General features: G+C 44.7%; 2 protein-coding genes across 2 annotated transcripts in view; one reads left to right on the top strand and one right to left on the bottom strand.

Moving 5' to 3' along the window:
- The window catches only part of LOC308331721 (uncharacterized protein), a gene marked incomplete at its 5' end in the record, with an annotated part of 29,402 nt that overhangs the window by 2,942 nt on the left and 11,818 nt on the right, over positions 1–14,642 (top strand). Inside the window, 7 exons of the mRNA XM_080787212.1 lie at positions 7,841–8,019; positions 8,586–8,675; positions 11,726–11,897; positions 12,436–12,598; positions 12,981–13,090; positions 13,903–14,058; positions 14,311–14,569. Of these exons, the coding sequence (XP_080643338.1) occupies positions 7,841–8,019; positions 8,586–8,675; positions 11,726–11,897; positions 12,436–12,598; positions 12,981–13,090; positions 13,903–14,058; positions 14,311–14,569 (1,129 nt within the window). The remainder of the gene's footprint in view (positions 1–7,840; positions 8,020–8,585; positions 8,676–11,725; positions 11,898–12,435; positions 12,599–12,980; positions 13,091–13,902; positions 14,059–14,310; positions 14,570–14,642) is intronic.
- LOC308332453 (collagenase 3-like) lies at positions 428–5,368 on the bottom strand. The gene is made up of 7 exons (XM_080788359.1): positions 5,216–5,368; positions 4,592–4,705; positions 4,144–4,232; positions 3,335–3,625; positions 2,498–2,717; positions 1,297–1,710; positions 428–926 (listed from the first exon to the last, which is right to left on the bottom strand). The coding sequence occupies exons 2-7, from the start codon at positions 4,683–4,685 to the stop codon at positions 532–534; spliced, it is 1,503 nt and encodes a 500-aa protein (XP_080644485.1). The 5' UTR covers positions 4,686–4,705; positions 5,216–5,368; the 3' UTR covers positions 428–531.

Here is a 14,642-nt window from a genome sequence, read left to right as displayed (position 1 = left end):
CCTCGCTTACAGAATTGTCCCGGAAACATCTGTTTCGCTTCACTGGGCTCAGAGCAAACATTGCTTCCATTGCCATAACCAATTAATCACGTCAAAGGTGAACACAAAAGCACTCAAAAGCAATCTAAACAGTATGATGTACATAACATTAAAAAACACCAAAAATTTTAAGAAACATAACGCCCTTTTAATAGATACCAAACAGCAAGAGACAAATAATTTAATGAACATTGGAACTTTGTATAAAATCAATCAATATAAAATAATATTGATATATAATATGTAAAATATTGAAATGTACAATTCATGATAAAAAAAAGGTTCATATAACTGAACAAGTTTCTAATTGTGATGGCAATATAAATTGTGATAATAAAAGTAAATTCCGGATACTGGAATTTCACTTTGAGTGTAGTGGAGTATTTCTACATGGTGGTATTGATAATTTTAGGCTTTTAACATGTGAGTACTTCATCCATCACATGCAGTTTGTTTTGGTAGCCCCCAAAAACAGGGCAAAGTCCTGCTCCTTTAGTAACAGTCCAGCCACGCGTAGTTCAGCAGCACTCTGTTCACGCGTCGGGACTGATAGTGATACTCGCTTTGTCTGGCGCCATTCGAGAAGTACAAGTAGCCGTGGTTTTGGAACGCGGCGTCCACACTGTACCCGATGCCCGGGAAGTCCTTGTACACGGACCTGGGGTACCCTCGGTCCATTGTGAACGAGCCCTCGTCGAAGCTCCAGTACAGGTTCTTGGAGAAGAAGAGGGTCTTTCCCGTGGACGGTACGTGAACGGCGGCGTCGATGTCCGAGACATAGGAGGGGAAGCCCAGGGTGGACAGGGGCTTGGGGAAACCCCGTAGGACTGTGGTACCTCGGGTTCCCCAGTACTGACGACCGTGGAAGAAAAAGACGGTGTCCTTGCCTATAGGCGGAAAGGAGTAATAAAGGGAAGTTAAAGGGCGAGTTCAACCCCCAAAAAAATTCTATTAATTACTCACCCAATGAAGCCTTTGGAGATAGTTTTTCCGGTCATTACATTTTTGGCTTAGGAGGACAATTATTATTATTATTATTTTAAATTGAATGAATTCAAGGCTCTACAAACGTGTGCATGAATTGCTGATCAGCAAGCTGGTTCTACAAGCTTGTACATTTTCAAATACTTTTCGAATCGTTTTCACTTTCAAACAGTAGCTACAGAAGAATGAACATACTCATGTAAAGTAAAAATGAGCTCAAAATCATATAGTAATTGAGTCAATGTACATAGTTACTTTCCCACACTTTTTTACCTTTGTGTTCGTACGCGGCACTGACACGGCTGATCCGAGGCCACGTCAAGCTGATTCTCTTCATCGTCAAACCGTTGCCGTTCTTCTTCCAGTAGTGGCCATTTTTGAAGAAGTACAGCTCGTTGCGGATGGCGGTGGCCGCGTCGAACTCCAGGTCCCGGTCGCATCTGGTCGGAGGGCGTGGCGCGGGTTTGGGTTTGGGGTCGGGTTTAGGCTTGGGCCGGGGTGGTTCGGGTTTAGGCTTGGGCCTGGGTTCGGGTTTAGGCTTGGGCCTGGGGTCGGGCCGGGCGGTCCGGGTGCCGTACAGAGCCTGCACTCCTCTGCGGTCATCGGCGGGCAGCGCGTAGCCACGTGTGTCGACGTAGTGGTAGGTGGGGAACATCAGCGCCGAGGGGTCCTCAGAGTGACCCAGGCCTGTAGGGGTCAAAGGTTATTAGAGTCATCATTTACTAGTTTAGTAGTAAAGGGTCTGTTTTGGTTTAATTTTACATGTTACTTTTTGTTCATTTGTATTGGGGGGAGGAGGGTGTGCAACATTGTTTTCTCGCTCAACACTAAACAAACCAACATACAGTACAGTGTAAGTGTACAGTATATCATTGCACTATGGGGTAGTGGGACTGACCGAGCTAAATGATGTACCGGTATGCATGTTGTGAGTTTGTAGATCGTCTATTCTCCCTATTGTCAAAGATTTTTGACAATTCCTGGGGTCTTAGAACTGACATGCAGCCAAAATATATTGGAAGATACAATTATCTTGTCTTACAGTAACCCCCTTCCTTTTTCCACAACCTATGATTTGAATGTTATTGTTATTTTTCATGTTATGATTATGAATTGAATATCCTGGACCTGAATGGAAACAAGGAGGAGCAAGGACTTTTTTCGGTGATATCCTTTTAGACTATTAAGTAAGTCAGAGAGGCTTATTGTCAGTATCCGCCAGGGTGTGGGAGTCTGTCCCCGTTTCAATGCGCTAGACCACGGGAGATGGTATGCTGAGGTGGAGCGCTACAGCAACCATCAGCTCCCAGTACTGACTGCACAACATCAAGCCGTGCTACTCATACGCTGAGTTGGCAGTGCCTGGGATCAAACCCATGGAAAGGAGAGTGCTCTACCGACTGAGCAAACCGGACACAAATCTGACTAATAAAGTATTCAATCAATCAATCAATCAATCAATCAATAACCTCACCTAGGGCGTGGCCTAGCTCGTGGGCGGCCACCAGGAGCAGGTTGATGCCCCTCTGGCCAAGCACCCACTTCTCGTCGTCGTCGAAGTGGGTGTCGCCTCCTTCGCCCGGGCCCGGCGCGTTGGCGTGGGCCAGCACCCCGCCCGGCCCGTCGAATGGGTAGAAGTCCCCATGGTGCCTGGCTTTGAACAGCAACATGATGTCTGCTGTACCACTGGAGATCTACATACATAGATAGATAGATAGATAGATAGATAGATAGATAGATAGATAGATAGATAGATAGATAGATAGATAGATAGATAGATAGATAAAATATTAATAATAAATTAATGTAGAGGCATTCGACATCCAAACCTCTAACTCCACATGGTGAGGGCCCATCCAACAGAAAAAAGGTGCAGAGAGGATTTGTAGTTCAACTGAAGACTCTTTATTATCTCCAAATATATCTCCAAACAAAACATGAAATAATAAGTGAGTAAGCGGTCAAAAACTGTATGCCTTCCTGGCCTCACCAAACATTTTCTATTGTTCCCAAAATGCATGTCAAGTGACCTTAAACAAACGGTTCTTCCTGGCTCCCAGTGAACCTTTCAAAATAAAAGTTACAAATAACGGTTCCACAATCACTGCAGGGGAGCTTTTACTTTGAAGGGGAGAAATTATACACGAAGTGCACTAAATTGACATGACATACCAGGGATTCTAATTAGAGGTGGAGGCTTCTAATAATCCAAATGAACAAATAAAGAAAACATAAAACTGGCTCCAACAGATTTATTAAAAAAAAAATCTAAACGTGCCCTCAAAATGAACACCGTGTCCATGACGTATACCTGCTTGAAGTCCAGCGGGATGACGTCGCTGTAGAGTTTGAAGGCGTGGGCGATGGTGGCGTCCACCTCCCTCCTGCTCAGCTGGTTGGTGTACAGGGTGATCCTGTAGGTCACCACCCTCTGCCGCCAGCGGGGGCGCCCGGGGAAGTGCTGGTAGTCGTCCACGTCGGGCACGCCGCAGCGGGGCTGCGACATGACCTCCAGAGTCCTGGCGTCCGGCCTGCCCGTCACCTCCAGCCCGAAGAAGCGCTGCATGCTCTCCAGCGTCTCCTCGAAGGAATGCATGGTGGCCTGCCTGCGTGCGGGGGTGCAACGGTTAATCTACTTAATCGATTACGATCGATTATGAAAACACACGCACACACACACACATACATACCATATATATATATATATCATTTTTATAGTGCTTTTCCAAGTGCTCAAATTAAGTGCTTTACAATGGTTCATTCATTCATACATTGGGAGGTGAAGCGGCGAACAGGGGAAGCCAGCGTCCTCACTTCCCACATTCACACAGCAATGGTGGCAAGCTCACATGCACCGACCGACTCATTGGAGGCAATGTGTTCAGTGCCTTGCCCAAGGACACTTCGACATGTGGACAGGAGGAGCCGGGATTCGAACCACTGACCCACATGTGAAATGAGGGAAACAAACCCATGAAATGTAACAATGTGTATGTTATTGTTCTCTAATGCAATTTCAATAGTGAAAGCTGTGTTGTGTGTTTACCCAGCGAAGAAATGGCGGATTCAGCCAATTAAGCTGCGAAATACCCATAAAGAATAAGCGAGTTGCAGCTCTACTTGCCTGGTGCTGGAGTTGAAACTGGGCGGCTGAGCATTGTAGTAAAACTGTGAGAGGTAGTCCTCCGCCCGCTCTCTGTCACTGGACACTAAAATGTAAACAACAACAAACATAGTACACTGAAATAAAAAAATAAAACAAGGGCTTTGCAGGAAACTATAACTAACTGAAACTGTAACTAAATCAAATCGTACAGAAAATGTCCTTTTAGTCTTGGTGACAAATCTGATCTTCATTATGCTATTCTTGCTACTTGTCTGGCGTCGTTCAATCTCGAACCCCTGATGCATGCATAAGAAAAAAAATGCTAAACTGAAACTTAAGCCCTTTCAAAAACATGAAAAACTAAGGTAGCAAATACGCTTTAAAAGCTCATCAAAACTAAGCTGAAATGGAGAACAAAAGGTAAAAACAAAATACTAAAACAAAATGCTAAACTGTAATAACCCTGATTCACAGTCGGCGGTTCCGTCGGAGCGCCGCCGCAAAGCCAGGAAGACGCCATCATGATCACGACGGTAGCGACCGCTCCATGATCCATGCTGGTACTGTAGCTCACACCTGAGGTGGAAGAAGGCAGGGTCAGGGGTCACCTCCAGTGTACACACGGACAAATGTGGCTTTACTTGGTCTAATGGGGCTAATTACTGAGTGTCAAGTCTCCAGGTTTCCTTCAGAATATGTAGGACACACATTTACTACGACACATATGGCACATTAGGAGTCCAACTACTAACTAGTACTAGTGATCCTCAAATGTTTTATTTGTAAGGACCCCCTTAACCCTGAGAGTACAAATGGAAGTATTGGCATCAAAATATACCAGTATCAAAGTAAAATGACTATCATGTGTAGTAAAATAACTGATCTACAAGCTTGGGAATTTGCAGAAAATAGCTGATATAAAAGCTCACAATGTATGCATCGCAATGTGACGGGGGCTATTTTCAAATACCCGAACTACTGTATAAAATATGGATGGTTAATGTATAATAATAAAAATAATAATATATAGGCCTATCTAAAAAAAAACTATACTAACTATCAAATAACAAAAAGGACAATATTTACCTCTGCGAAGCGTAGTGGAGTAGAAGCAAAAGTATCGATAGTATAGGAAAATACTCAAGCAAAAATAAAGTTGCTTAAGTACAGTTACTTGTCAGAGTACACGTATACTTTCCAATTCTATAGCTATACAACCTTCTCCTATCCACAGAGAAGAGGGTCTGACAACTCCCAAACCCTCTGACACACCTCCTTATATAACCAGGGATCACAACGTTCGTATGCGTGAGTGAGTGAGGCTGTTCGTCATTTCCCCCGCTTGGGGTGCGTACAGTATACGTGCTGCGTTGCGTAAACGCTTACCGTAACGGGGGGGGGGGGGGGGGGGGGGTTGAAAGGGGGAAGGAGGAATGTGTTGCCCGGGGCTGATGTATCAACGGTTCATTCTTTAGATCAGTGGTTCTCAAACCTTTTTTTGGCTCAGGGCCTGTAAATAACCTTTTCATCCTGAATTACATTGTTTTGCACCACCTTCATTTGTGTCAAATATATAACTCTTTCCCCCCCTTCGATACAATGGCATGAGGAAAACACAAGAGAATATCTGCTTCCATTCGGACAGATCGGAAATAACTTTTTACCTGGAGTTTAACCAGACGATCTATAAGCTCACAACGTGTCGCAACGCAACACGATGTAACCTTGTATATTTTGTGACCTTGTTTTTTTTGATGAAGAGACTTAAAGGACCACTTCACCACTTTTCAACCTATCTTCAAACAATTGGTCCTCACTAATGATGGTGATAAAATAGCACATTGTTATCCTACTCGGTCTGTGTCTCATGGGAAGGGTGTGGGCAGTTCAGAAACCCATCCACCAGTGACATCATCGATGTTGAATCCAAGCTAATAGAATTAGCAGGCTTTCTATTCCTGAAAAGTTGCATCGCAAAAATCCATAAACGCCATGAACGTTTTTTATGGCATGATGTCAGAATCCTAAAACACACTGCTATCCCGCACGGGGTGAGGGTTAGAGTTTAGTGAACTGTCAGAGATGTTGTGAAATGTTCTGGCAAAGTGCTGACAACAGTGGAACTTCCCCAAAGCTGAGATCAAAATAATGACTCATGCTGTTACGGCTATTGTATGTATCTGTTGTTAGCCTGTGTTGTTGTTAGCTGTATTAGCTGTAGTTTGTCACTAGCAGATTTGATCTACAGGTGCTGTGTTGTGTTGTTAGCTAGGTATTCATTGAATAAAGCTCCTCTCCTCTCCTCTCCTCTCCTCTCCCCTCCTCTCCTCTCAGTTGTGTTATGTAAGACAGCTGCCTGATCACTGACCTCATATATACTGTAAGCACTCTACTATATACTGTGTCTGTGTGTGTGTGTGTGTGTGTGTGTGTGTGTGTGTGTGTGTGCGTGCGTGCGTCGTGCGTGCGTGCCTGAGCATGGTCATGCACGTGTCCCTGCATCACCATGCACATGAGGTGACTTTATCAATGTCACAACCATGACTCACCTTTACACTATTGTGATAACTTAATATTGTGACTGATAACCTAATCCAATGAGTGGCACCCAGACCCCAACTGATTGGAACTACCGGTGGTAATATTCACCAAAACCAGACCAGAACTCCCACCACAAAACTCCCGGTAGTCAATTTATATCTTTGCAACCACTATATTAATGGCAAGTATTTCCTACAGCAATAAGTCCAAAAATCTGAATTAACTTGCTTTTGGTCAAACTCTTCTGATATTTAAGTAAAGTAGGTCGGGAGAGGCTGGCTTATTGTCGGTATCAGCCAAAAACGCAGGAGTCTGTCACTGTTACAATGGATTGCTGAGGTGGACCTCCACACCTACCATCAGTTCCCAGTACTTACCACAAGAGCTTGCTGCTCCAAGCCGTGCTACCCATACACTGAGTTTGCGGTGCCCGGGATCGAACCCATACACTGAGTTTGCGATGCCCGGGATCGAACCCATGCACTTGTGGTCCAAAGGCGAGATCTCTACTGAGCTACAAGGACACAGATATCTAAAACACTATACAATCACTGCATGTAAAATAGCAGAATAACAAAAACAGACGATATACAAGCTTGTAGATCGGCTATGATTGCTGAAAGTGTGCCTATTCTTGTTAAAACTCGGGTAGTCGTCAAAAGTTGATTTCTCCCTCTGTCATTTCCTCATATTTCTAGTTTATGTCATGCAAATTTGTACAGTGCATATGGCCTATACTGCAGGCCTGGTAGACTAGATTTAGAAGACATTTTGATGCTCTTGCTACTGAAATGACTGATTATTTATATGGTGAAATCCCATCATTTAGCATGCATCTCTATGGGGGAGAAGGACAGCTTGCCCTGTCTCCTCGCTGCTAACGTGACAATTGAACAAGGACGGTTTGGGGAGGGACTTAGCGAAGGGAGGATCAAACTAGCGCTGGAAACCGATGCCAACTTCCTATTGGTTCAGCAACTTAGGTGCCCGCCTCCCAACCCCCCCTGTGATCACGAGGCTACTTTTCTTGTGTCAAGAATTTACATTAATTATCTTTGTCTCCCTCTCTCCTTCCTTCCTTCCTTCCTCTCTCTCTCTCTCTCTCTCTCTCTCTCTCTCCCTCTCTCTCTCTCTATCCCCCCCGCCTCCCTCTCTCTCTGTGTCTCTCAGAGTGTGATAATAAAGAGGATGTGTCTGTCTCTCATCCTGGGGCCCCCGAGGCCCCTGGAGCCGGGGTCTGCCGTGCTGAGGGCCCAGACTCTGCTGTGGTTCCAAAGGAGTCAGCTGCCCCGCCTGCGTCAGCACGGACAGCCCCTGCCCTGCTGGCTGCACGGCTTCGCTACACGCAGGTCACACTATAGCGCCGTTATTATCCCATTTTCAGTTTTTCTTTTAGGTTTTATGACTTAAATTACACCCAAACAACCTGAACTTTGAACGTTCAGACCACAGAAAATCTACTGAATGTTTTGTTTTGGGGGGGGTTTCTGCGAGTACAAAGCCATTGACGGTCACATTATTTTTGTGTCATCAATATCGGATGGGGGGGGTCTGTAACCAAACACATATCATTTTGGGGGTCTTTGGCACGAAGATTTTTGAGAACTTGTACTAAGGGTGCACGATTATGAAATTCTGACCGATCTCCGATTATTTGCAGGGTCATATCTGTCATATCTGTCCAGAGATAAATGAATACATTAATACATGGGTCTGTGAGCTATAATGCCTGTCAAGCTGGGGGTTCTTGAAAATAAATGATGCTCATACATGACTCATAACCACAGAGGAACTAACTCGTCACCACACACACAACCATGTGTGTGTGTGTTCCTAAATAACCACCAAAAATAGCATCAACCTCATATCTCTGCGACACGTAAATTGAAGGTCATGTGTTATGTTGCTCTCACAGGGAGGCTGAGGACATGCTAAAGGGCAAACCACAAGGCTGCTTCCTGCTCAGACTCAGCGAATCCAAGATCGGTTTTGTTCTGTCATACAGGTACACGCGGTGACGCGCACACATTCTTTAAGCACTCTTTACATTATATTTATGTGCATTTGGGAGCTAAAATGTACAGTTCACTTAAACATAATTAACATGCCCACATCATGTTGCTTGCCTTACAAGCATCGATAGGCTACTGTACTCACATCATGAATTTAAATAATTTCAGAAATCATAGCAGGTACTGTAGACCATAGATATACAGTACCTGTCTATGCTGTACACAGCTTGGCTGCTGGAGCAATTAACAGGCAATAGTTGGCAGCAGGGGCTGCCTCTGGCTCTATTAATCAGGCGCCATTTGGTTCCATTTGTACACTCTCAGAGTTACACACCCGTAAGGGGCCATTTGGAACCCCCTAAGGAACCATGTGGACCACACTGGACCACCCTGGACCGACCACACTGAACACAGCCATCATTAGGTACCATTGGTAATGGTAACACCTGTGAAGGAAGTAAAGAAGAGGCCCAATTTATTTCCAATAAGACTGCTTTTCATTTACCTGTGCATTGTCCCTGATAAACAAATACATACCGGTAGCCTACAAAATTGCATTATTGTCGCGGCCGGCAGAAACAACTCTTTTTTCATGTTTTTGATTTTGAACACAGTTGGTTAGAACTCCACATGATGTTTTTACTTTTGTATTTCCTGATTTTTTTATAGTTACTGTCACGGGGCAGCCCGTGCTAGCCTGACACTCAGCCTGAATTTTCATTTCGTTTCACTTCATTATTATATATTTGATATGGATGATAATGTATTTACACAGCAGATATTTGCCATATGTAGTGATAAGGGGGGGAAGGGGAGTACTGACGTTACACATACCATTTAGATGCCATATGGACTTCATCCACAACGACACCAAAAAGCCTATCTTTGTAGGTTTTGGAGCCCAACATGTTCCTCCATTTGTCCGTGGTTAGCCATGCTTCTGGGCTTCCAAAGACGAGTGAGCACCGAGCATTAATTATATCACTGTCACTGTGTGCACCCCAAGTTGCATCGCTGTAACACCAAACCTTGCAGCTTCTTTGATTTGGTCCTCCATCAAGGCAACCAGGGGAGAAACGACGATAATGGGTTTATCCCGACCCATTTCCTCCAGTACAAGAGGAGCTAACTGGTAGATTAAACTCTTCCCAAATCCGGTAGGAAGAAAACCAAACACATCTCCCCCTTGAAGAATCGCCTTCAAAGCACGAAGTTGTTGTGGTTTTAAGGAAGTTATTCCTGTAATTTCTTTTAAAACAGTTTCAATAGCCAGATCGATACGATCACACGTTACAGCAGAGGGGGCAGCCATGTTTGTTTGTGTCTGGACGCCGGCGCTGTTGTTTGACGTCATCGAGTTGAAACGACGCTGATTGGTCGGTTGGATTTCCAACCGAGGTCTGAACCTCGCCTGAACATACATTTTTAATGTGGCTAGCGATTCAGGGGCTGGAGCCAGGCTAAGCCCGTGCCCTATACTCAGACAATGATTGGGGACATGGCATAAACTTTACTACACCTGCTTCCAATTAATTATTATCATCCGGCTTGGAAGTGGCGGTTCAAGTTGTAAAGTGTATGTTCTATTTATTGATACTGTAACTGAAATGCATTGCTGAAGGATACTAATTGTTTTAAATGTATTTATTGATTTGAAGTTGAATTGATTGTAGTGGCATTCCTGTTGACTGGGAAGGTGCCAAGTCCTGCAGAGGAGGAGGGGTGTTTGATTCGAGAGCAATCTTATTTAAAACCAAACTATAGTTTGTGTATGAATGGACGTCCGGAATTTCATGTTTAAGTTCAGGTTAAAACCTTCAGTAATGGTGTGTTAACTCATTGGCCTTTGTATGCTTATGGTGAGTTAATTGAATTGCCAATTTGCTGTGATACAGTTTGGTATGTCTCTCTCCTATAAAGGGGAGACCGCAGCTGATGTGTGTTAGTTAGACCTTGGTTGACACACAGGTAACAGCCTAAGTGAGAGCTGCCAGCTACTTGGAAAGTAAGGGTATGGCCTGTTACAGCTTCTCCTTGTTTTAGGTGTTGTTCAGTAGTGTTGTCTTCAAGTATGTTTATGTTTGTACATCTGTTATTTTGGCCAAATCTTGTTTTTCGTCATTGTCTGGAAAGGTGAATAAAAAACCCATAAAGGGCATTCTTGGACTCTTCTGTCTTTCTGGAGCCTTGGTCGGTCGGCCAACTTCACAGTTACAGTAGGTGGTTTCTGCCAGACAGCAGAGATATGATGTATTGATTGAACAAGTAATACTTCTGGCATAGGCGGCGGGTGCGTTTTACCTTTGGGTAGGCTATAGAATTGCGTTGGGGGGGGACTCTCGCGGCCGAGCGGAGCGAGGCCGCCGCCGCGGATTTATTTATTTATTTATTTCCCAGATGGTCTAAAAATGAGTTATTTAGCATACTTTTACCAATGAATTAGCCTATACACAGACAACGACTTTTGGACGTCTTTTTCTCAAGTCTCGAGTCAGTCAGTGTAGATTACCCGGCGGTGTTGCTGCCCCTCCGGGAGTCGCGGCTCATGGCTCTTAGACGGCACAGAGACAGCAGTCACTCCGCTGAACGTGTCAGTGTTGCTGCAGTGGTGTGAACTGTGAACCGTGCGGGCACTGAGTTCTGACAGCCGACTCACAGCTTCTTCTTCTGAATTAGGCTACTTTATCTTTGCCTTGAAAAAGACATTTTGCGTTTTGCTGTTTCCCAAAACAAACCAGCGCGCGCTACTCTTTGCTGCCTACAAAGCGACTGGAAGGACGAGGTTTACAGACATACCAATAGTAGGCTAGTCAATCATATGCTGATTAGGCCAGTTGCTGTATAGTGTATAGCCTATATCCGATCAGCGATCACCAGGGGGCAGCGACAACACACACACACAAACACAATAGCCTTCTATAATGCTGCGCACATATATTATATATATTTAAAAAAATACCCAGCATAATTTTTGGGAAGGCTAAGCCTTCCCTAGCCTTATGCACCCGCCGCCTATGACTTCTGGCTATTATTTTCACCACAGAGGGAGGGACAGGTGTCGTCATTTCATCATCGAGGAGGAGGTCGCCACGGGAAACTATCTCATCGCTGGGGAGGACAGTCGCCACAGCGACCTGGAGGCGCTCATCACTCACTATCGCCAACATCCTGTGGGTCCGTTCGACGAGATGCTCACTGAGCCCTACTCTCACCAGGTGACATTTTTTTAATCTGTCAGATCTTAACAGTCCCTGCCCATGACGGAGATCTCTGTCAAGTCTAATACAGCACTTTATCGCTGTTGATGGAGATCTCCGTCTAAGGGAGAAGTGATACATTTTCCTTTCCTTGAGGGAAGGAGTCAGGCTAGCAAAATGGGTTGACAAAAGGTGGGTTATGGGCCCCAGGCTGAGAAGTAGTGAATGTATTTGTTTAGGCAGGTTTGAATGAAGCTTAGTCTAAAATAATTACATTGGGGGATGTTGGACCAGGAGGTGGTTTGTCAAGAATACAGCCCAAATATGTAATCTCTTTTCTGGAGATTACTATGTCATAAACTCTCACCTTGAAAGCATGTGCATTGACCTTACTGAGGGAATGTGTGCGTGTGTGCGTTCGTGCGTGGGTGGGTGCATGCACACGTGTGTGCAAATGGGTGAATTTACCATGTACCAAGAATCAATGATAATTTAATTTGATTGAACATTCATTATGTTTTACCAACAACACACGTCTTTGCAATCTCTCCCTCAGTCTGGAGGTATTGTCGAGGAACTAGACGACACGGTTAGAGTCAGCGTGACACATCCATGTGAACAGAACGAACGGACGCCGTCGTCGCCAGACAGTGACACACATGTCGTTCCCGATACAGTGCTGGAACTTGAAGCCCCGCCCCCTGCCACTGCAGTCCACGGTCAGTATAGGTCTTAGCTTATGGGGGGGGCGGGGTTCCAGGTGGTTCCATTTGTATACTCTGAGGCCCCTTTTCCAACAAAATAACTTTGGTTCTAGAACTGGTTCCGTTCTAGATTCTTGGAACCTTGGTGCTTTTTCATGCTTCACGGAACCGGCGTCCATTTTTTTTTGTTCCAGTTTGGTTCCAGTTCCTAACCTAACTTTTAGGGTTCTGGACCGATTTATTTGAAGGGGAAAGTAACACTCTCAACTGGTTCAATATTAGGTGGGAAAAAAGAACCGAACTGGTTCAACCCCGGTGGAAAAGGGGGCTTGAGAGTTATTGGGAACCATTGTTTTAGTTCACTATGATAATAACCTTGCCCAGTCCGTCCTCCCAGACTCCAACCCAGTCCCAGAGTACGCTGTGGTCAAGAAGCTGCTGAGGAAATCCTGCTCACTATCTGAAAACCATGTGGGAGATGCTACAGCACCGCCAGACAAGCCAGAGGCAAGACTGAAATAGAAAAAAAGAAAACCCACAAATAAATAAATAAACAAATGACACATTCCTACAAACTTTTCAGAACAATTCCTTAAAAAAACAAAACAACATACCATTTTCAAAAGACAAATAAATAAATGGTAAAAAGGTGTGAGTGAAGCCTAAAGGGCAGTCCATACTGTCTCCGACCATCAAACCTTTTGTCGGAAAGCTCCAGTACAACTACAACATGACATCACTCGCAACTTCTGAAACGCATTCCTCAGAATTCTTGTTCTGAAAGCTGCACTCCCAGATGTTCGCCGAACACTACTTCGGAGAACAAATTTAAGTCTGGTCTTTCCGACGAAAAGTTCAGTGGTCGGAGACAGTATGGACTGCCCTAAGGCCTGACTCACACCTTCGCAACAGATTGATGTATAGCTGATGCATGAGACTTATTGACTGATGCAAGCTCACAATGCATTTCCAATGGGAGTCACATGGTTTGACACAACATTTGTGTTGTATGAGGGGGTGGGGGGCAGTCGGAACACAGCCGAAAGCTGAAACAAAAATGTTGTGTCAAACCATGTGACTTGGAAAATGCATTGGGGCGGCCATGAGTCCAAAACCTAAATAAGGACGGAGTGATCAGAGCGGACTGTGACAAGATGTTTGATATGAATTATCAGACATGATTTAACTTCAAGCTCCATGTTAGTCTAATTGAAAACACATGTCCCACCCCTGGTGACTGATATTGTTGTCCTATTACATTTTCTTTTCTTTATTATTATTACAATTATTATTATTATTATTGTTGTTGTTGTTCCCAGGAGGTGTTTCCAGTCAACCATGGGCCAGCAGTGTGTTGTGCAGCAGGTGCTGAATATGCCCGGGTCAACAAACCTCCTCGCACCCGGGCTCATGTTGACTCCTCCCCCTATGTCAATGTGCCAACAGCACTGGCCCGCCAGCCAGCACCCCAACACGTACTGCCATTTGTTTTTACTTATAATAAATAAATAAATAGTCGCAATACCACCATGTAGAGATACACTGAATCATTTTATTTGAGTCAAAGACAGTAAGCATACCGTCATTGCATCAAATATACTTAAATTAGCTAAAGTAAATAGTACTTGTACTTGTGCAGAATGTTCCAGACCATTTCAAAATTATCCTTAGATCAATATAGTTGAGTATTTTGTACTTAGTACCTTTTTTCCCTTCACTGCCGACAGGACGTGTTGTCAGAGCTTCAAACGGAGGGTTGTTGTGACCTCCTGCAGAGACCAGGAGGCCAGGGAGCCAGGGGAGAGCCCAGCTCCTACTGGACCGTGGAGCCCCCCATGGAGCATACCTATGAGGAAACCCCTCTTCTAGCGGTCAGAGATCATACCTATGAGGAAACCCCTCTTCTGGCTGTCAGAGACCAGAGCAGCGCTGAGCAGATTGACTTCTACGCTATGGGCAGGTGGACGGACATACACGCAAAAACCCGTAAGTACTGATCCATCCATCCATAACCGCTTATCCAGAGTCGGGTCGGGGGGGGGGGGGGGGTAACAGTTCC

This window comes from Protomyctophum bolini, assembly GCF_963924005.1.
Source record: "Protomyctophum bolini genome assembly, chromosome: 17".
NCBI classification, from domain to species: domain Eukaryota; kingdom Metazoa; phylum Chordata; class Actinopteri; order Myctophiformes; family Myctophidae; genus Protomyctophum; species Protomyctophum bolini.
The sequence above is the reverse complement of the archived record's forward strand: the minus strand, read 5'-3'. Positions and strand labels throughout refer to the sequence as shown.